General features: G+C 39.3%; 1 protein-coding gene across 1 annotated transcript; it reads right to left on the bottom strand.

The window, feature by feature from the left end:
• Positions 1-10,752: 10,752 nt before the first annotated feature.
• LOC133796226 (uncharacterized) lies at positions 10,753-12,344 on the bottom strand. The gene is made up of 3 exons (XM_062233703.1): positions 12,020-12,344; positions 11,430-11,764; positions 10,753-11,232 (listed from the first exon to the last, which is right to left on the bottom strand). Exons 1-3 carry the CDS (start codon positions 12,342-12,344, stop codon positions 10,753-10,755), a joined length of 1,140 nt encoding a protein of 379 aa, XP_062089687.1.
• Between the last annotated feature and the right edge of the window lie 11,059 nt (positions 12,345-23,403).

The following is a 23,403-nucleotide window of genomic DNA, read 5'->3' as shown; positions in this document are numbered from 1 at the left end:
CCTTTAGATGTGGAATCTTGTAATTATCCCATTGGCCCATGTAACCTTCTTGAGCCTATAAATAAGAATCAAAGGGCTCAAGGGAGGAAAATTTTGGACTTTTTGGATTGGGAGAATTCTGAGAGAAAATTATAGTGTTATTATTCTCTTAAATTGTAATTACCTGAAGCTTGTAAAACTCGTGAACCCTAGTTCATTGATCACAGTGTTGGGATTCTACATTAATAAGAACACTAAGTGGACGTAGGTCATTACCATTTGATTGGGGCCAAACCACTATAAATTGTTTGTGCGTTCATTTTTCCATCTTGATTTCTTCTAGTTTTCATCTCATTCTATATTGTTTATCTAACTCCATGTCGTTGACCAATTCGAGGGTCAACATTTTGGTGCTTTCATTGAGAGATCGAATTCAAGACTTCCAAGGAAATTAAATGGCAAAAACATCCAAAAAGGCGGGACAAACTTCTGGTGCTACATCCACCTAGCCTCCTCCACCAAATGTGGCTGAAGATGAACCACAGTTGGATTTCAAAGAGGAGGAGATGGATTCCAAGACCTTGAGAACAACGCTGAGTGTGTTGCAGGAGGAGTTGGCCAATCTGAGGGCCAATCAGGAGAATGTGGCTGAGACGATGGCGTTGCAACAATGGGAGATTGACCGTCAACATCAAGAGTTAAATGAGTGGCAGGCTGACATGGACCGCCGACAAAGAGATGCCACCTCTGCCCTGGAGGCAGCCATCCAGTTGGCACGAGGACAACCTGCGCCAACTTCTTAACCAGATCATCCACCAAGTGCACCACCACAACAAGGCCTAGACCCAAGTCCTCCACCTCAGCCAGCAAGCCCTCAGAGGCCGGAGCAACATCCTGCTACTCAACAGGATATTCCATTTCAAGATCCTGAGCAGTAGCCACTTCTCACGCTGGTCGAGATAATCCCTATCGTCAAAGGCAGAATAAGCCCTAGATGCCAAACGGTTGAGGAACCAAATCCACTGAGCAATGGACATCGTCCTTTTGCTAACAAAAGGCATGCCGAGTCAGGCTCTACGTTCAGGGGCCCCCCATGACATAATAATGCCCGAGGACCCACCGACCAACGCAGGCCTCCCCCTGACGCTCTAGAGATACCAGCAAGAGGAGGAAATAGCGCGGCCAGCAGGTCACACCATAGCCAATCACGTTTTCGTGACAGTCATGACTACAACGAAGCTGATTCTGGCCGAGGGAATTCTGGTCAAGGGCAAAGAGAGAGAGGTGGAGAAAGGAACCCCCCACCAAGAGACAATAGGCCTGTGAGCCAAAATGCTGGGGGCAGCTTAGGCAGCCTAACATTTTTTTTCGGTTGGGCACTAGCGAGCAAAGGCGCAGAGATAACAACTTGAGGGATGTGCTCAATGACAGGCGCGAAAGGCACGATGAGTACGCTCCTCCGGAACCAATCGCCCCAGCGATACTAGACGCGGTACAAGCCCAAATCGATGTGTTGAACCACGCTGTTCAGCAGCTGGTAGGGAGCCGAACATCCCACATCAAGTATGATCGAAGAAGAGGCACTTCATTCATACAAAGAATAGTCGTGGAAGAATTTAAGATGCCAGTGTTGCCCAATTTCGATGGATATGGGGACCCAGTATCTCATGAGAATAAGTTTAAGATACAGATGGACATCCAAAGGGTGCCAGATGATGCCCGCTGCAGAATCTTTCCGGCCACCCTATCTGTTACTGCTCAGGAATGATTTTTTAAATTCCCTCCTGCTAGCATAGTGTCATGGGAGATGTTCATGAAGGAGTTGTACGGGAAATTCTATGCTGGTCGTGTGCACCCGATTGAAGCCAACCAACTGGTCAAGATACGCTAGAAGGAGGGAGAGTCCCTAAAGGAGTACGTCCAACATTTTATGCGAGCAGCAGCTGTAGCTAAAATGGTTGGCGATGAGGGAAAGATGATGGCACTTACTGCTGGAGTGCGGCGTCACTCACCCCTCTGAAACAGCTTGAGGAAGAATGGGGTGAAGAGTACCCAAGAATTCCTTGATCGAGCATATCGATACATTCAGCTCGAAGAGGCGATTGCCAACAAAGGGAAGTCGCCTGAAAAAGACAAGGGACCAAAGGAAGATCCTGCTAAAGCCGCCAATAGGTTAGATAAACCCAATGGCAACAACAAAAGCAATGGGAAAATGGTGAACAACGAACTGTCAACGTTTGAAAATAAGCGCCCTAAGGGCAATAGGTACGAGCCAAGATTCACCAACTATACGACCCTTGTCAAAAGCAGAGCGGAGGTGTACCAAGCGACCAGTGCCAATCAGGAAGGATATCTCCAAGATAGATACAACAAAGTTTTGTCGTTTCCACAACAACTATGGTCATGACACCAACGACTGTAACCAGTTGAAAGATGAAATTGAGTTCCTTATTAGACAAGGACACCTGAGGAGGTATGTACGAGCCACTGGAGATTCTCAATGAGAGGCTCAAGGAGGCAACGAGCAGGTGCCTATACGCCAATGCTCGTCACCTTTACAACCAGCTCTAGTGGCGGGTACATTGCTAACCATCTATGGTGGCCCACACCTTGCAGGAGATAGTGGGAAGGCAAGGGAGCGATACGCTCGGACCTTACACCTAAACCAGGACTTCAAAATGCTGAATGTGGAGGAGCAAACTCCCAAGAAAGCTCGAACAGAGGAAGAGCTGATAATTTTCTCTGAGCTTGATGCTCAGCATGTCCGGTTCCCTCATTCGGACCTCTCTGGTCGTGGACGTCCAAATAGCCAATATGATGGTTAAACAGGTGTTAGTGGACACAGGGAGCTCAGTGAACATTTTGTACAAGTCTTCGCTGGAAAGAATGAAATTGTCAGTAAAAGACCTGGAGCCATGCAACCAAACCATTTATGGTTTTTCTGGTGAAGGGCTCGCACCAACAGGATCGATTAGGCTTCTAGTTACAGTAGGAACTGCGCCTGCGAACAAGACATTACTCGCTACTTTCATAGTAGTTGACTGTCCTTCTGCATACAATGTTGTGATTGGAAGGCCAATTCTAGTCGACCTGCGAGTCGTAACCTTGGTCTGGCATCTCGCCATGAAGTTCCCAATTGACGCGGGGATAGGATGCGTGTTGGGAAACCAGCGAGAAGCAAGGGAATGTTACAATTCCTTAATTACTAAGGAGAAGAGGGGTGGATCAAGGGAAAGAGTCAAAAAAGAGTTGCAATTGGCCGATGAGATGCAAGCCCAGTCAGGTGAGCATGTCACCAAATAGGGTATTTCCCAAAGTGAGGATAGGGATTTAGATCCTCACTATTGGGATTTTGAAGAAGAAGTGGGACCAGTCGAGGACCTTGAGGAGGTCCAACTCGATGAGGTAGATCCGACCAGGGTTGTGAAAGTCAGTAAAAACTTAGAGACAACAACAAAGAAAAATCTGGTGGAAATTTTAAAGAAGAACCAGGAGGTCTTTGCCTGGTCGCACATAGATATGGTTGGGATCGACCCAACAGTTATCATCCATGTCTTGAACATAGATAAAAGTTTTCTACCAGTACAACATAAAAGAAGGCTGCTCGACAAAGATAGATCGAAAGCTTTAAAGGAAGAAGTCGAGAAGCTAAAGGAGAACGGGTTCATCAGGGTAGTGTTTTATCCATCGTGGGTCTCTAATCCTATACTTGTTCCCAAGCCGAATGGAAAATGGAGAACATGCATGGATTTCACAGACCTTAATAAAGTCTGCCCTAATGATTGTTTCCCACTCCCAAGGATCAACCAACTGGTCGGTGCCACTTCAGGGCACAAAATCCTATCATTCATGGATGCATACTCTGGATACAATCAGATCAGTATGCACCCACCTGATGAGGATCACACTAGCTTTCGAACTGATACAGGGCTCTACTGTTACAAAGTGATGCCTTTCGGTTTGAAAAATGTTAATGCAACTTACCAGTGACTGGTCAATCACATGTTTAAAGAGCTGATCGGTGTAAACATGGAAGTGTATGTTGATGACATGCTGGTTAAGTCAAAGAAGGTAGAAGAACACATTGGGGACCTGCAAGAGTGCTTCAACATCTTGAATAAATATAAGATAAAGCTGAATCCCCTTAAGTGTTCCTTTGGAGTTGGATCAGGGAAATTTTTAGGATTTATAGTGAACTCACGAGGTATCGAAGCAAATCCCAAAAAGATCAAGGCCCTGGTCGATAAGAAATCGCCAACGAAGATAAAATATGTTCAAAATTTAACCGGGTGGATTACCGCTTTAAGTATATTTATCTCTAAATCCACAGACAAGTGCATCCCATTTTTTAATCTACTTAGGGGCAATAAAAAATTTGAGTGGACAGAGGAGTTGGAGCAGGCTTTCCAGGCTCTAAAATCTCATATGTCGCAGCCACTAATTCTGTCCAAGCCGGATGAAAAGGAAACTTTGTCCATCTATTTGGCGGTCACATAATTTGTTGCTAGTGCTGTCTGGTAAGAGAGGAGGAACACGTGCAAAAAGTTGTATATTACATAAGCAAAAGGCTAATAGGAGCAGAACGGCGGTATTCACCCATTGAAAAATTAGCCTACTGCTTGATTTTAGCCTCTAGAAAGCTGCGATCATACTTCCAAGCTCACCCCATTGCAGTACTCACCGACTAGCCCCTATGAGAAGTCCTGCAGAAACCAGAAGCCGCTGGTCGATTATTGAAATGGACGGTTGAACTTGGAAAATTTGATATTTCTTACTTTCCACGAGCAGCAATGAAGGGACAGGCTCCAGCAGACTTTGTTGTAGAGTTCACTAGACTTCAAGATACTGAACCGATTGAAGAGCCTGAGCCTTAAAGCAAAACCCCCTCTTGGAAGTTATTCACAGATGGCTCTTCCAACGAGCACCACGCTGGAGCAGGAGTGATTTTAATCACACCTGAAGGGCATCGATTCCACTGCACGATAAGATTCGACTTCACAGCATCTAATAACGAAGTCGAATATGAAGCTTTGCTCGCAGGATTACGAGCCAAGGATATGAGCATAAAGTCACTTGAAATCTATAGTGACTCCCAGTTGGTGGTCAATCAAATTACTGGAGAATATCAAGCCAGGGGTCTGAAGATGGTTGCTTATTGAAACAAAGCAAAGGACTTGTTGGCACAATTCAAAAGCTATACTCTACAGTAGGTACCTCACGACCAGAACTCGAACGCTGATGCTTTGGCTAAGTTAGCAAGCGCAAAGGATGCTGATACCTTGAATATAGTGCCTGTTGAACGGCTATCCGCACCAAGCATCCAAGCAGAAGAAACCTCCCTGGTAATCCAGGTAAAAGACACGTGGATGGCACCCTTCATTGAGTACTTAACGCATGGAGAACTGTCGACGGACATAAACAAAGCAAGAGCCCTCCAGAGGCAGTCAGCTCGATTTATCTTGGTTGATGGAGTTTTGTACAAAAGAGGGTACTCCATACCACTCCTAAGGTGTGTTTCAAAAGAAAAAGCCAAAGAATTAATGTGGGAAGTCCATGAAGGTATCTACGGGGATCATGCTAGGGGGCAGAGTTTATCGAAAAAGATCCTAAGGCAAGGATACTTCTGGCCAACGATGAATGAAGACTCTATGGATTTTGTCCAAAAATAAGACAAATGTCAGAGATTCTCCAAGATACCGCGAGCAGCCCCTAATGAGCTAAAACAAATGCAAACCCCGTGGCCATTCGCAGTGTGGGGGATAGATTTGATTGGGTCTTTGCCCACAAGAAAATGCAATGTCAAATATGTTGTGGTTGCTGTTGACTACTTCACGAAGTGGGCCGAAGTTGAGCCACTTGCAACCATAACGACCAAGAAGGTGCTGGATTTTGTGGTCAAGAACATTGTGTGTCGCTATGGATTGCCAAGAAAAATTGTCTTAGACAATGGCACACAGATTGACAGTGATCTGTTCACCGATTTTTGCGAAAGGCATGGGATTATAAAAAGTTTTTCTTGAGTAGCTCATCCACAGGCAAACAGACAAGTTGAGGCTGTCAATAAGACACTAAAGGATACTATGAAGAAAAGGCTTGAAGAAACGAAGGGGGCATGGCTAGAGAAGTTGCCTGAGGTCCTTTGGTCGTATAGAACATCCCATCGAACAGCAACAGGTCATACTCCATTTTCCTTGGCTTATGGGTATGAAGCTATCTTGCCTGTTGAATTAGATCCACCATCACATCGAAGGTTGGCATACGATCAAGATGTTAATATCCAGTTATTGATGGAATCTCTAGATTTGGTTGATGAAAGGCGCGAGCAAGCCCAACTCTGGGTAGCAACTTACCAGCAAAAGGTTGCCCGGTACTTCAACTCTAAAGTAAGAGAAAGAAAATTTAATGTGGGAGATTTGGTGCTTAGAAGAGTTTTTCTTAATACCTGTGATCAAGCTACTGGAGTACTTGGACCTAACTGGGAAGGGCCTTACTAAATCGAAGAATTCCTTCAATCAGGCACCTACAAGCTTGCTCGCTTAAATGGAGATATCATTCCTCTCTATTGGAATGGAGAACACCTGCGCAAGTACTATCAGTATACAATTCTTCTTAAAGAATTGACTTGTATTAATTTTACTTTTTAAAAGTTTATGAACAAGGGTTAGTCAATCATGTGACTGATCGCTTATAAGTGTAAGATCAATTTTTTTATCACTCGTACATATACGATTGTCCATTTATTACGAGAAATAAAAGGGACTGTGCGCAGCCAGTCAAACTTGCCAACTATTGTATTTATTACAAGTATTTGCTCATTACGCGTTGTTATATTATTTCATATAATATAATGTTAGATTAAATAATGTGACAAAATGTGATTTGTCACACCTTGTAACATATTATTGAGAGTCACAAAATTTGGCACACGTGTGTGGCAAATGTGACATATTTTGGAGTTACAAAAATAATTACAAACTTGTAACTCACAAATTTTACCCAATAATGTGTAGATTTGATATTACACATTTTGATTTGAATTTCTTAAAGCCATATAAGATATGACGGTTAGAGATGTGATTTTAACTCCCATAATGTGTATGGAAGTTAAAAAATCAAGTGGGAATGAATTTGGAACATTTTGGCAAATTTGGAAAATTGGTTGCTGAAAAAACGTCTTGGGCTGCGGCCTGAGTTTTTCAGATCGCGGCCCAAGAGGCAAAAAACATCGTGAGCTGCAGCCCTGCTTTTCAGGCCGCGACCCAAGTGGCTAACAACATTTTCCAAACTTCGGTTTTATCCAATTTTGAACGTTTCCAATAGCCAAGTAACTCCAAAATCTCTATTTTAATTCCATAAACATCTAATTAATCATTGGTAACAACTATGGGGGTTGGTGGAATTTGAAATTCAAAGGGTGTCTCAAAAACTCTATAAATAGGAGCCTAATGCTCACTTGTAAGACACACTGTTTTCCTTCCACAAAGCATGTAACGACCCAAAATCGCTAATAAGGCTTAAGGGCCTTGATTAGTGTGCCTGGAGGGCATAATGGAATTTATGTGTGATTTTATGAGTTTAATGCATGGTTGTGATTTAAAGCATGTTATATGACTAATTGAACATTGAGATGCATGACTACGTGGTTAGTATGCATGTTAGGTGAAATAATTATGCATGTGGACCCCGTTTGCATGATAGGGGTAAATTGGTAATTTTAGCCCGCTGAGGGCATATATGTGATAATTGTATTCTGTGAATTGTACCACGTGAGTGTGGTGTTATTATTGTGATACACGTGCCGAGACGGTCTTAGAGAGCTAGTTAACTTAAGAGTCACAACGGGATTTCTATACCCGGCTCGGGAGGAGCCTAGGGGTACTTTGGGAATTTTATGGTTAAGATTGAGATTTAGCGGGTAATGGTTATTGGTGATTGAGTAACCTGGGTAACCATTAGTTACTGCTGAGAGTAACAAGTTCTAGATAGAAAATGGTAGAAATGAAATAGAAGTAAAAGGACTTAAGTGCCCTTGAGGTTTAGTTGGGAAAGGATAGGCAAGGAGGGGTAAAATGGTCATTTGGCTGGGAATTTGATATATGGCAGCTGGGTTATATGAGGTACACGGTTTGGGGCTTGGTCATTGTTTGGTTTTGTTAAAAATAAAGAGAAAGAAAAGCTAGAAGAAGAAGAAGAGGGGAAGGAGCTGATTTTGGAGACTTGGAGATGGATTCAAGGAAGCAAAGGGTGGATTCTCCACTTAAAGGTAAGGATCCTAGACAATTTTAAGAGTTTTATCTGTTGTGGTTTAAGATTTTTGAGGTATGGTTTAGGTTTTTCAAGCTTGGGTTTGTGTTTTTGGCCTATGGGTTTAAGTTGTTGAAGTTGAAATCAATTGGGTGGATTTGTGAGTGTGATTGTGTTTTGAGCTTGAATCTAGTGTTTATGGGTTGTTAGATGGTCCATTTAAAGTCTTAAATTGATTTTGGGGTTTGGGTATTGGTTTTGTATGATTTGGGAAGGTTTTAACTCGGTGAAAACGCAAAGGAAAACCCAGAATTCTGGGCCTGCGAAGGCGTGCCGCGGCGTGGAGCCCCTGACTTGCTGGGTGCCGCGGCACAAGAAAGTTGTGCCGCGACACAAGGCCAATTTCAGGATATCATTTTTGGCAATTTTAGGCCTTTGCTCCGGGGGTTCGGGGGATGTCTCCGGGGTGTTGTTTTAAGGTTTTGGGGGTTCCGAGAGTGTGGGTTAGGTTCCGGGAAGGTAGTCTTGGATTGGTTAATGACAAAGAATATTATATTTGTGTTGTGATTAGGACTTTGGAGAGGCTCGGGGTAGAGGACCGTGCTTGCGGCTACGTGGCATCGAAAACCAGTGAATTGAAAAGTAAGAAAATCGTAACACCCGAGATTAGGGCATGGCCCCACTGTGTGATTTTAGGGCATGGCCCCAGATTGTATTTTGTGCAAATGTTTAACCTTAAATGAACCATGATGTGTGTGAATGATTATTTCGAATGTACTGTATATATGATTATAATGAAATGAACGGCAAGGGCCGAGTGCGGCGTAGGCCGGGTACGGCAGCGGAGCCGGAAGTAACACTTAGCACATGGGATGCTTATAGTCAGGGCAGGGCCCGGTGGATACATGTGGTATCCTTACGGTGAGGACCGAGACCCCAGGCTTCGGTAAGGCTACTGGGGCGGCATGGCCGTGTTTGCTTAGTCTAATGGTTGACTTGTTTATCTGTGGATTATCTGATATGATAAATTGTATAAATTGCATATGTTATGTTCTGCTTGAGTTTTCTTGCTGGGCTTCGGCTCACGGGTGCTCTGTGTTGCAGGTAAGGGCAATGACTGAGTCAACCAACCATGAGTACGGAGAGCGTGAAGCGACGCGTACATGTTTGGCCTGCCCGACTGCTTTGGTTGGGGGTTTATTTGAAAATGGCTGTAATAATCTATGATTTTTATAACTGATTAACTGTAAACTTATTTTAAGAAGTAAATAGTTTTCGAACCTTATTTTGGGATCCCAAATGTTTAATACTAGAAGTTTTATTGAGACAACACGTTTTTCTAAGATTACAGCCTTAACTTTTAATTAGTCACACTTTTGTTTCAAAACCTCGGTTAGCGAGTTCATTGCACACTGTTTCGTCTTAAAACTCACTTAGTAACGGCTCTAAGGTAGTAGGGCGTTACAAAGCACTTGGCTGGAAAATACACCATAGAGGCTTGATAATTCCAGAGAGCTATTTCCTAGAGAGATCCCTTAGTGCTTAGAGAATAGGGGGAAACAAGCTTTTGGACAAAGGTCTTGAACCTTGTTCAAGTTGGTGATCCCCACTACTCTACACTTTGGTTGTGTGAGAGTTTGTTCTTTTTATTGGTTTTATTTTCATTCTTTTGATCTTGTTGATCTTATTTACTTGTATTATTATTGTTTTGAGTTTGTAATCTTCTTCTTCTACATCTTTCTATTTACTTGTATTTTGAACAATTTAGTTGTAATATTTCTTTAATCAATATTATCTTGTCTATTGTATTTTTGCATAGAGTAGTATTTTGGTTTTTTTTTTCCATATTTCCATTGAGTATAAAAATATATTCTCTAACATGTGTGTTGTTTTGGTACATTATCATTTTTTATATATCTTTATTACGAGCAGTAATATTCGAATGGGTTTTGGTCAAGGTACGTGACCAAGGACGTTAAGCTCCTCAATCACTTGGGGGGCATATAAGGTATCTAGTAAGCAAAGCATATCGACAAGTATATGTAAGTACACGAGCAAAATAAGTGAAAGCATGCTACGGTACTTAGAGTATTTTTCAAATTTTTGTTTAAATTTTGTTAAATCAAACCAAAGTGCTATGCTAAGTTTAATCATGCGAACAAAATGTTGTAATATATTGCAAGTATTATAATATATAAATATTAAAAGTAAATTGTTTTACACCGCGAGCAGTTACTGCTTGGATGTAATTATCTGTTTAAAAGAAAAAGCTGCTTGTGCAGCAAAAAATATATTGTCTTGACACTACGAACCGAGGTCCGTGTGTCCCAAGTTATAAATTTATATAAAAAAAAACAAGAAGAAATTATGAAGCAGGAGGATCTTGAGGAATTTACTAGTCGACAGAGGCCCCAACTTCCTCACCTACGCCATCGATGCCCATAGCCAAAGAGATTTCAGGGGATGTTGGAACTTTCGCTCTCTCCTCCTCTTCAAGGCGAGCCAGGCACCTGTTTAACTCAAACTACCTCATACGGTCTGGTAGATAGCTAAATTCCACCTCGCGGTTATTCTTCCAAAATATATAGAAGCATTTAAAAGTGGCTCCCTTATACTTCTCCAAGTTACTGGCATTGGTCTCCTCGAGTTGTTTGACACGTTCCTCCAACACCTCAGTCTCCTTTCTGCTGATGACCAGATCATCTTGAAGCTTAGAAGCTTCCTTGAAATTATCAGAGAAGCCTCCTTGTACGTCTCTTTAGCTTCAATGGCTTTGGTCAAGGAAGCCTGGTGTTGTTTCAGCTCTTCAGCCAACTTGGCCTTCTGTTCGAGCAATTCAACATTTTTCTTCTCGGCTGCCTCGAGTTGCTTGGTGTATTTGGCCTCAGCCGTATTAAGCTCCTCAACATGTTTATCCTCAGACGCTTTGAGCTGTTCACCAAGCCTCTTCTTGTATTGAGCAGTCAGTGCCCCCGAGTGGCGCCAGCCAGCGCTCATGGTTAGAACTCCCTGCAACCAGGAAAAAGATAAAAATGTTAGTGGAAAAAAAGTGACAAGATAAACAAATAAAGCTCAGCAAAAAAATAGCAACTTACACTGAGCACTTCGTTCAACGCACGGTTGAAGATCTGCTCAACTTCCATGGAGTCAGTATTGCTGATGGCCTATCGGCTGCGTCGGTGCCTTGATAGCTTTGTCAGCCTAACTTTGGCCGAGTTGAGAGCCATGTTCATCAAAGCCTCTCCTATCTGATCAGGCGGGGTTTGGTCAGCGGGAGCTGGAGCTGGAGGAGTTTTGTTGGCAGGTGCTGGAGGAAGTGTCTGGTCCTTGGGGGCTGGTGGAGACGACTGGTCAATGGGAGCTGGAGGAGGTGTTGTTTCTTTGGAAGGAACTGGTGTTTGAGGATCCCCAGTTCGAGCCTTTTTCGTCGGAGGGTTGCTGCTACTTTCCCCACGATGTTGCCTGCTCCCTTTTTTCTTGCTCGCAGGAGCAACGGGGTCAAGTTCGCTATACAAGTTAAATGGATCTTCAGCGGACATGACTGCAAAATAGAAGCGAACAGTCAGACAATATAGATGGAGATACCTACTAAATCAAGGAAATAAGATCAAAGAAATTACAAGTAAAATACCCGAGCTACAACTATTGGTCGCTACATTACTTATTGTACTACTGCTACACTCACTCTCTGCCTTGAAGAAGTCTGAATTTAAATTAGGTGTGTATTTAAAGTTGCCGTCCCCGTCAAATAAATGATAGGGAATGGGCAAGCTATCTACGAGTGAGAATTCAGTACCGTTCTCATCTGAAGACTCAAGAATAGGCTCAGGATGCTTAGAAAACTTCTGCTTGCCCTTTCCTTGTTGAGTAGGGGAAGCAGCTGCTCGCGGAGTGCTGGAGGGTTCCCTGATGGTCACTCCCATTGCCCTCCTCGGGGGTTGTGATAGATCTTGGTGCTGCTCAGGAACTCCTCCCCCAGTAGCACTTCCTGCGGTTGATTCCCTCACATCCGAGTGAGGAGCCAGAAGACCAACTAGCCTTAGATTATTCTCCGTGACCAGCTCTTTGACACTTTTTTCAATATTTTTCATGCTGGCCAAGGACGCTGCTCGTATCTCCATTTCTGGAGTGGGGGCTGGTCGATGCCATGGACCTGAATGACACCAAAGTTCTAAAGAATGTGCAGAAAAGCTAAAGGAAATTGAACGACCAGTGAGTAAATAATTTACCTCCTTCAGTGAAGGCCAAATTCTTGGTGACCAAGTCTAGCCTTAAAAAGTACTCCTGGAAGTACTTTCCCACGTTGGACTTGTGGGTGATGTCACTCAAGAAGGTGCAAGCAGATTCCTAGTGGTAGAAGTGGAAGAACCCCATGTTGTTGTGATTGGGGTTGGACTTGAGATCGAACAAATAATTGATCTCGTGTGGTGTAGGAATGGGCCACTTCTTGTGGTTGTAAAGAATATAGAGAGCAGAAAGCACTCTATATCCATTTGGGGTGATTTGAAAAGGAGCGATCTCGAAATAATTGGCCACCCCTGGAAGAACGGACGGAGAGGCAAGGTTGCCCCTGCCTCAATATGATACCTCGACCAGGTGCTGAAGGCGCCCCCACGCAGGTTTTCCCGCTGGTCGATTGAAGGCTTGACTAGGGTTATCCCAGGAAGTCCGTACTTCTTGAGATAATTGCCCACCATCCTAGTTGTAATACTGCTAGGAGGTGCTACGTACCATTTGACCTCTGGTCGAATGACATCTCGAGGTCGGGCTTTTGTTTGAATTTCTGGCTGGGAAGTATTTTCAGGTTGAGGGCTGGTCGAAGGAACTTCAGCTCGAGGGGTAGGTTGATTGGCAGGTGGATTGGTTGTTTTCTTTTTCTTTTGAGCGGTGGATTTTACGTGCCCCATGTTGGTTGGACTGGTCAAAGGTCTACTTGTGGGGTTACGTTGAGAAAAGGGAATTCCTGAGATTAGTAGCGATGGATGTTCTTGATCTTCAAGTAACTATGCGAGCAAGTCGTTGTCGATCGTCCTCTCACCTCCCCACGGGTCGTGCATGAAAATCTGCGAACAGAGAAGGGGAGATGAGAATCTACGACCAATAGACTAAGAAAGTGGAAAAGTTGGAATAACGTTGCTCGTGTATAAAATTTAAGTTTTTATATGACTAGCAGCATTTTAACGTAAACACTAAATCGTATTCGAATAGCTTGGAAAACAGATTAAAAAGCAGAAGTGAAAAACCTTTCGGCTCTGAGAAAAGGTGGGAAAAACCCAGTTTTTTCTAAATGCCTAAAAATCAAATTTTTACTTTGATTTTACACCCTAGATCAATAATCCTAACTCCCAAGCTAATTCCTAAGCCTCATTTAGTGTCTTTTCATTATCCTATCATGTTAGTACCTACATGCCCAACTGCCCCAAATCGTTTTTCAAGAACATTCAAGAACTTTGAATCCAAAGCAAACTAGAGAACTAAAAAGATAATTATTGCATGGCATTTCAGAGACGAAGAAGTTCAAGAAACTTGGACAAAGATTGGAGAAAATTTCTGAGACTTTGAGTCGAGTGGCTGGATAGAAACTCCGTGGATCGCCGAAATCGTCTGAGGTTTTTGGGTTCTTTATGCTCCGTTCTTCAGTGTTCTTGAAAAAAGATGAAAAGTAAAAAGTGAATTTGAGAAGTTATTTATATTGGTCAAAGCACGGTTAATGAGGTAATGATGGGGAATGATTTTCGAGATATGGAAAAATGTGATAGCCGTCAAATCACTTTTTGGGAAACTACAATGACATGATTGGTTGCCTTTTTTCGAGAAGGCATTGATGGCTCTGGCAGATTTGACAGGTCACACAGAAGGTCGGTCGCTTAAATTTACTTTATACTGGTCGCAGTAAAATAAACTTGGGGGCAAATGTTTACCCAAAAACGGACTACCTGATGATGTGGCAGGATTGGTCTACACGTGGGAGGCACGTGGCTATTTTAAGTATGTGTATCCTACTCAGCCATTGACCAAAAGATGATTGGTTTATCAAGAATCATACTTATATGCGACCAGCCTGGTCGCATATATTCATTTAATTCCTTTAAATGTGGAATCTTGTAATCATGCATTGATTTTAATTTCTTTATTTACCTAGATACACAAGTCTTAATTGTAATTAAGGCCCATTGGCCCATGTAACTTTCTTGATCCTATAAATAAGAATCAAATGGCTCAAGGGAGGGGACTTTTAGACTTTTTGGATTGGGAGAATTCTGAGAGAAAATTATAGTGTTATTATTCACTGAAATTGTAATCATCCTGAAGCTTGTGAAACTTGTGAACCCTAGTTCATTGATCACAGTGTTGGGATTCTACATCAATAAGAACACTAAGTGGACATAGGTCATTACCATCTGATTGGGGCCGAACCATTATAAATTGTTTGTGTCGTTTATTTTTCCATCTTGATTTCTTCTTGTTTTCATCTCTAACTATATCGTTTATTTGACTCTGTGTCATTGACCAATTCGAGGGTCAACACCATGGGATGCACAAAAGCATGGAGATCAAGAGAAAAAGCTTTGCTTCTAGTAAAAGGGAACCCCGATGATTCATATCAAAAGTTGCCAATGTATCTTTACATGTTGAAGCAAGCAAATCCAGGAACAATAACACACCTACTCACAGACAATGAAGATAGATTCAAATACCTATACATAGTTTTCTCTAACTCAATCAAATGTTGGAGATACTTGAGGCCTATAATTGTTGTTGATGGAACTTTCTTAAAAAATGCACATGGCGACACCCTATTTTCAGCATCAACGTTAGATTCAAACAACATTTTTGCCTTGGCTTATGGAATAGCAGACTTTGAAAATGATAACTCTTGGCTTTGGTTCTTCTCTAAACTGAGAGACACGTATGGAGAATCCGAAGGTATGATAACTTCAATTATATATTCTAGTTTACATAGAAAAAGGAACTGGTTACCCAAACCCAATACACAAATACGTGCTATTTCTTTTAGTATCTTATAAAAGTAACTGGTTACCTTCAAAGGATTGGCTATTGTTTCCGACAGACACAAGAGCATAGACAATGCAGTACATATAGTGTACCCAAATGCTTTCCATGGAGCTTGAATGTATCACTTGCTCAATAATTTGAAAAGCAAGTATGGAAACCATGGAGAAGAGCTACAAATGAATTTCATTGCAGCAACAAAAGCATACACAAAAACAGAATGTGAAGACTACATGAGAGGCCTTGATAGACTTGACAGACACATTAGACCCTATTTAGAGAAAGCCAAGTATGAAACTTGGGAAAGATCATACTCACCAACAAAAAGATACACCATGATGACATCCAACATCGTAGAATCGCTCAACGCTGCACTAAAAGCTGCAAGAAATCTCCCTATTGATATCTTGGTTGAATGTCTTAGAAGTTTGGTTCAAAAGTGGGTTTGGAACAACTCAAATAATGCAAGCGGAACATTCACAAAAGTGTCTACAACAATAGAAAATGAGTTGAGACATGGCATTGTTTCAAAAATGAAGTATGAGGTATGCAATTATACTTATTCTTACTATTCTTTAATTTGTCAGTGGATGGTAACCAATTACCTTGCGTAATAGAAAAAAAACAATAAACTACACAGATGGGGAACAGGATACCTTCAACATTAATTGTACATAAATGTTTATTATTTTATTCTAATTCATGACAAAAGTATTTTCAGGTCTTGCCTTTCAACCCAATATAATATCAAGTTCGTGATGAAAAGAGGACCAATTTCACAGTAAATATACACAATAGAACATGTACTTGTAATAGGTTTCAAGAAGATGAAATGCCTTGTGGGCATGCAGTCGCTGTAATTGCAAAGAGAAACTTGGGAGTGTATGATTACTGTGTAGAGTTTTACAAAATAGAAACTTTGAAAGCATTGTATGAAGAAAATGTTCATCATTTGCCCCATAAAGATGAATGGAATCTCCCATAACACTTAGACATAGTGGTGCTCCCTCCAAAGGCGACAATCTCTCCAGGATGACCAAGAAAGAAAATAATAAGATCAAGAGGGGAACCAAAAGTAATAATCACATGTGTAAAATGTGGCCAACCAGGACATAACAGGAAGACTTGCAGAAATCCACCAATTGACAAGGCAAACAAGCAGAAAAAGCAAAATTCATAGCTTGATATATTACAGCAAAACAACCCTATCATAGCTTCATTCATTAAATGAGTGACTTTCATATTCATAAATTGTTATTGAATATTATAATAACTCTGTTATAAATTAAAATACATTGAATGATTACACAAAGCATATAAAATTCATTTTAGAATAAATTGTTGGTTTTTTTTGTTGTTAAATATTTATGCAACCAACACCAGAAAAATATGGTTTTTAAAAATTAAACATAACATTCTGGATAAGTGGTTACCAAAGGTAACCAGTTACCACTTTGCATATAACATGATGACCCAGTTGGATACCTGGTTATTATAGCTCAATTGCTTTGTATATCCCAATTGCTTTAAAAAACTTGTATATTTATTATATATAATTATTAAACATGAAATACATAAAAACATAAACAAGAAACTAGGTACTTTGCTCTAACATTTGCCACAAAAAAAAAATAAGAATAGCAAAATCATCAAGCACCAAAAGTAACCAGTAACCCCTTGTATATAAGATGAAGACCAAACTAAGTACCTGATTACCATTAAAATATCTCAGTTGCTTTAAACGTAGAGTATGTATAAAATATAATTTTAAAACATGAAATAAAAAAAAAACAAACAAGAAATTGGGTACTTTGCTCTAACAATTGTCACAAAAAAAAAAATACCAAAAACATCAAGCACCAAAGGTAACCAGCTACCCTTTTGTATATAAGATGTAGACCAAACAAAGTACCTAGTTACCATTAAAATATCCCTGAAAACCTAACTAAATATATACAGATAAATAACACAAAAAGATCAAAAGATATATAAAATATTCTTAAGTAACCAAGGTCTTACAATAGTAGCAATTTAACATATACAAGAATCCAACTAATTATTGGTCATCACTTCCAAAAGTCAAATATCCTTTCCATAGCTGATCTGGTCGAGTATAGACAAAATTAAAAAAAATATAATATCCTTTCCTAAAGCTTCCTAAATAACCTACGCAGCAGTCTTAAGTAAACCTATGTAGCAGTCTTCCTCTTCTGCCTCCTATCCAAAAGCTTTTCACGAAACTCATCATTAGTCAAATATCCATCTTCTTGTTTCTTCTTCCCATGAAAATACAAGCTAACAACAATGTCTTGGCGAGGCAACTGAGCATCAAGTTCTTTTGGCATCTCTTTTTCCTTTCCAATAATTAATTGCTCAGCAAAATAAGTTGCAAAAACCCCACAATCGCTGCAATATTGCAAAAACAAACAAAAACTAAGAACATAAAAACAAAATTAGAAACAAACAAGATAAACAAACTTTTTTTTTTAAAAAAAAACTCACCATTCAACTTGTTGAGGAACCCCTTTAGCAATAGTCAATTGCAAAACATCATTCTCAGCGACATCATAAGGACTAAGATCAATATTTATATCAGGACGATCATTAAAACTAATATTTTCCAATAGAAGAGGAATCATTACAGCAAATGCTTCAATTACAGGTAAACTCAAATTTTCATGCCTCGCCCCCGACATAGAATCATAAATAATGAGCAACCTCATCTTTATGTTAAAATGCAACAAAAGCCAGTGAGAAAGATCCTTCACATTAACAGGAATAAGAACATGATCAAGTAGATTCCAGTGAGTGCTGCAAAACAATGACTCACCCCTCATAATCTTCAAAGGAACACAACTGTCATCAATGTTAAATGTACCACTGCCTGATTTCATAAACTTCTCAAACATGAATACAATATTTTGGCCAAAACAACTATTAGTAGTTTAGACTCTCCACTTCAAACCTTTGCATAACTTAACCTTTCTCCTCAAATAATACATCATAACATCAATATGATGCATTTTAAAAATAAATGCTTATAAGACCACTATGAAGAAACTTGTTACCACTTACAGCATAACATATTTGAAAAACAAAGGGTAACCAGTTCCAATCAGCTACACAACAAGATATAATGTTTGGGTAACAAGTTGCCATCAGCTAAACATCAAAATTATACATTTGGGTAGCCAGTTACACAGAGCATTGTGTTAGGAGTGTGTCCTAAAAGCATGTAAAGACATTCGTTTTTTCTGTGAATAAATAAATACGATGGTTTATTATTATTGTTATATTTAGATTGTTAAATTATTGTTTGAATAATTTTGTAAATATCAGAAAAATTCCATATTCATTATTTAGGATGTGATCTTGTATTAGTACGAGAGAATTAAGATCACATGAATGAATAAAAATAGTCAACAACAACAAATTAAAGTTATGGAATTCTTTAATTGGGGTTATAAGTACGGTTTGCTGAGTATCATGTTGATACAAATAATCTAGATTCGGATTATTGATGTGGTAAGACATCTCGGTAAATGTGCTTTATATAATATGATTATATATGACATGGACCGATATGAATAAAAGTTTTTATCCGAAAACTATTTAACAATAAAGACTTGTAATTCATATTATAACTGATGATCATTTATAGATCAACTTAAATCCTGAGTGTTCATGAACTCATGTTCATGTTTATTAAATCGTTTGATTCATTCGTTAAGGTCTCTTCATAGAATGAGGCTAATGACTTTTGTTTTGGAGATTTAATATCATGGATGGCTGGGAACATGTATCAACAATACAGAATCTAATCTTTCTTAACGGATCGTATATTAGTTCCCTTAAGGGTTAATTCTGGAACTGAATGATTTTGAGCTCAAATCTATAATTAGATTATTGATTAATTATTCACTAGTGAATTAATGGTACTTAAGGAATGAGAAGTAAATTAGAAAGGTAAAATGGTAATTGTTCCATTATAATTTATGAACTAATTAATTAGAGGATTGAACTATTGTAAGATGGTTATATCAATGGACTACTTAAGATAAGATTTCTGTAAAAATATATCTATAACATAAATAGTGCAATTCTGAATTTATAGTGGAGTAATATCATATTTAATAAATTAACTATTATAATTAAAGAGTTTAATTATTTACTTTCAATTTATTGGAGCTTAATGTTATAGGTCCATGGTCCTCGAAATGGCTCAAACAATCACTGTCAAAGGCAAATACAAAAAAATGGGCAAAAAGGACTTATGTGATAAGTAAAATATTTTTCTATGTATCAAACATAATTATTGTTTAATTATGTGTAATTAATTAATTAAGAATTAATTAATTATTTGATTTAACAAAAATATAATTAATTTTGAATTAATTTATTTTTGGGATTTTTGGTATTTAAATAATAATAAAAATTGGGAAAAATCACATGCCATCACAGGCATGTGGTCCACGTGTGGCACAGTACACAGAGTTTACTCAGTCTCTTGATTCCACAATTTTAGTTATTTAAATATTAAATAAATAATGAGATATTTTAATATGATTAAAATATTATTATTTAAACAAAAATCTGATGTTGACGGTAAGAACTCGTCAACGATTGATGGTTAGAAAACTTTAATCTCTATACTATAGGAAGCTATGAGTTAGATGGAAAGAACTCTAAACAACAGGAGAAAACTCAGACAAGCATGAGAACTAGAAGCATATATTTCATAAGTTTTGTTTTCACATTCAGTTTTCCAACCCCTTAGCCTGAGGGGTTGGAGCCTATTTATAGGGGAGGCTCTATTGGCCCAGGATACAAACAAGTCCCAGACCACTGGGACGTACATAGGTACTCTGATAAAGTAGTGGCTAAGGGCGTAGTGGTGTCTACCCTGATGGTGTCAGAGTCGTGGCCTTGGACATAGTACTGTCGGCTCTGGCGCATGGTCGGGGGTATCCAAGTGGTCTCACCACTCTTCGTACAGGTCCGTACCGCCACTACTCCTCAGACGCAGATCATAGGGTCGTGCCTCTGTTCTCTCCATAACCGTACACCCCGTGTCAGCGCACGTGTTCCGTACTCGGTGGTCCTCATCAATTCCCGTTCAATGCTCCATGTTCGTTTGGCATATCAACAAGATTCCCCTAAGTGATCTCATGCCTGTGCCAAGGAGGCTTCATCCTATGCATGTCCTGAGAAGTCGAGGTGTCGAGGGTCAGGGCCGGCCTATGCGGATCGCATAGACACGAGGCTAGGAACACGGATACCTCAACACAGCCCTCACCCTCGCATAGCGAGGCTGACGTTCTTCCTCCGAGGTGCAGCGTCGCGAGGCTAGGAGCACGGACACCTCAACACAGCCCTCACCCTCGCATAGCGAGGCTGACGTTCTTCCTCCGAGTGTGGACGAGGCTTGATGCCTGCTGGAATGGGGCGCACGCGGATGGCCAGCTGGGGGCCCTCGCATAGCGAGGGTGAAGTTTGGATTGGCAAGTGGTCGAAGTCCCTCGCCTAGTGAGGGTGACTCTCTTACCCCAACTCCCTCACCATCATGTGATGCCCTTTCAGGATGTCTCGTAGCATAGAGCTTCACTTGTGAATAGAATTCACAAGGAAAAAATTCCACATTTACATCTGATAACTTATAAGTTATTTTGAATTTGTTTAAAATAACAAATATTTTAATATATTGGATATTATTAAATATTGGATATCAGTTTTTTCACAGAACGTAACTTTTCAGGGATAGAAAAATATCTATGAATCTCTCTCAGAGAAAGAGAACAGTGACAAAACTAAAGTCATTGTTCTTCACAAAACCTAGGTCCAAACTTTATCAGATCTCATGTGTTGAGAACATCTGATAAATAGTTATTGCTTATTATTTGTATAGCGAGCCCACACTCGTTCTTTGTGTGCCTGAGAACATTTTGGAAGATCTTGGTGTGAGATCTCAAGGAATTTAGCCGTACGAAAAGATAGCAGCAAGGAAGGACCTGAGGTAATTTTTCTGTTCATGTCCTTGATTCAATATATATATATGCATGTGAAGAAGTAGATCTAGAAATCTTATGGGATTAATCTAACAATTTGATTGTTGTTCCGCTGCGCATAATCTCTGATTTGATCAATAAAAAACAACACATTGCAACACACAAAATGACTGTGGTAACTAGTTACCCCAACTAAACTACTAGATTATACATTTGGGTAACTAGTTACACATATCGTTGAAACACAAAAAATGATTGTGGGAACTAATTACCCCATCAAAACTCAGTAATATACAATTGAAGCACATCAATGATTTAAAAAAAAATGATAAACACAACATAAAAAGAAAGAAACTCACAGATGAATCAACAAAGTGCCTAGGATAATACAAACGGTAGAGCCAAGTCTTCTCGTCAATAAAAATGAAAGCGAAATCGATCAATGGCTCAACCTTGTTATCATCATATTTCTTAAACCTAAAAAACAAAAAAACCAAACAATTTTTAGAAAATGAAACAAACAATTTCACACAAAACCCAAATTAAAAAAAAAACAAATTGTACAGACTTGTTATTGTGCTTGACTTTAGTTTCAATCCAACTATGAAACTCAGAAGCTTGTTCTTCAGTGTGATTATGACCAAGATCATTAGAAAAATGACATATATTATCCAATGCAGTCTTCTTTCTTTTCCGTTTACCTTCATCTTTAGAAGACCGAAACTTTGTCATGAAAGGAGACTTGATCACAACACTCAGCTTCGCCTCTCTTTTCTTAGGCAAAATAGCCATAGGATCAGCCACCCTTAAAGAATCATAAACAACAATTGACGAATAGCTTTTATCGTCCATATTACTGCTATCTTTTAATGGTGTCTCAATAGACTCATATATAACTTTCCACATTTCATTTGACACATGAAATGTAGGAGTAGAAGGAGTCGAGCATAGCAATGAGGCTTCTTTAGATTGATTCTGCAAAAACAAAAGAGAAAAACACATATAATTTATAATAAATATAAAAAACAAACTACTTCCTTATACAATATATGATTAAAACAATATACCTTAGCAAAATCTGAAACAATCTTCACAGAATGCTCCAAATCATCTCCCAACTTTTCACCAACTTCAACATCTTGGTACCCCCCACACAAACATCATCAATATAATCTTGGAGAAAGCAATGAAATATTTAATCAAGATATACAACAAATAATATCTGAAAAGACAATCACACAAGAAACTGGTTACCTAAGAAACATGGTCAAAGTCCATTTGATTTTGAGAATCTAAATCTCCACCATCAGTTTTGACAGACACATCAGACTTAATGTCTACAAGCAAACCGATCGCTGTAACAAAATTAGCTTCAAAACTTTTCTTCAAAAAACCAAGTGCACCAATAATCAACTTTTGGGAAGCTTGAACTTCAGTCAGCTTTACATGTAACTCATTGATTTGATATTGGAACCCCTTGTTATATTGATCATACATACAATTAAACAAGAAGACAAAAACATTAAAACATAATCACATATACAAAGGGTTTTAAAAAAAATGAAAAAAAACCTCCAAACGCTTATTTGGCAGAAAAAGTCCAGGCCTCAACAAAGGCATCTCCAATAGTAGAATGTCCTCACCTATAGGTGATAGTGTTGGACATAATACACTTTCAAATGATAAAATTTTCAAGATACCCAATTTCTTTTTCTCCGCATTAGGAACAACAATATTGACATCAAACTGCATTAAATTAAAAAAAAACAAAGAGAATCAAATAAAAATAACATAAATAGCAGCAAAAAGTTTCAATAATAAAATATGAAATAAAAAAAACTATAAAAATGAGAAGTAACCTGTTACTTATAAATATAATATATACAAAATTACAACACAAAACAAAAGAGGAAAAAAATTACATTCTCATCTATAAAGACTTTATCAAGAACTTCTTGATAACTCACACTATCCTTTCTATGCCCATTCAATATCCTTGGAAATGAAGAACCAATCCTCCGACATAAAAACCATGAACAAATTGGAAGTGTCTCGTAAATCCATATAAGGAATGCAAGAGGAAAACCAAAACACTTGTAACTCCAATTATCAAGAGACCCATCTGATTTTCTAGGAAACTTCATATAAAGAGCATTCCTCT

The sequence above is a fragment of the Humulus lupulus genome, chromosome 8 (genome assembly GCF_963169125.1).
Source record: "Humulus lupulus chromosome 8, drHumLupu1.1, whole genome shotgun sequence".
Classification (NCBI taxonomy): Eukaryota; Viridiplantae; Streptophyta; class Magnoliopsida; order Rosales; family Cannabaceae; genus Humulus; species Humulus lupulus.
This window is presented reverse-complemented; position numbering and strand designations above follow the sequence as displayed.

What these genes read in the sequence shown, in the direction of transcription:
- LOC133796226 (XM_062233703.1), bottom strand. Translation starts at nt 12,344, where the DNA reads ATGGAGATACGAGCAGCGTCCTTGGCCAGCATGAAAAATATTGAAAAA. An exon ending in TGAGTCTTCAGATGAGAACG is followed by an intron (nt 11,765 to 12,019) that starts GTACTGAATTCT and finishes TCTATTTTGCAG; the next exon opens with TCATGTCCGCTGAAGATCCA. An exon ending in TGGCTCTCAACTCGGCCAAA is followed by an intron (nt 11,233 to 11,429) that starts GTTAGGCTGACA and finishes TCCTGGTTGCAG; the next exon opens with GGAGTTCTAACCATGAGCGC.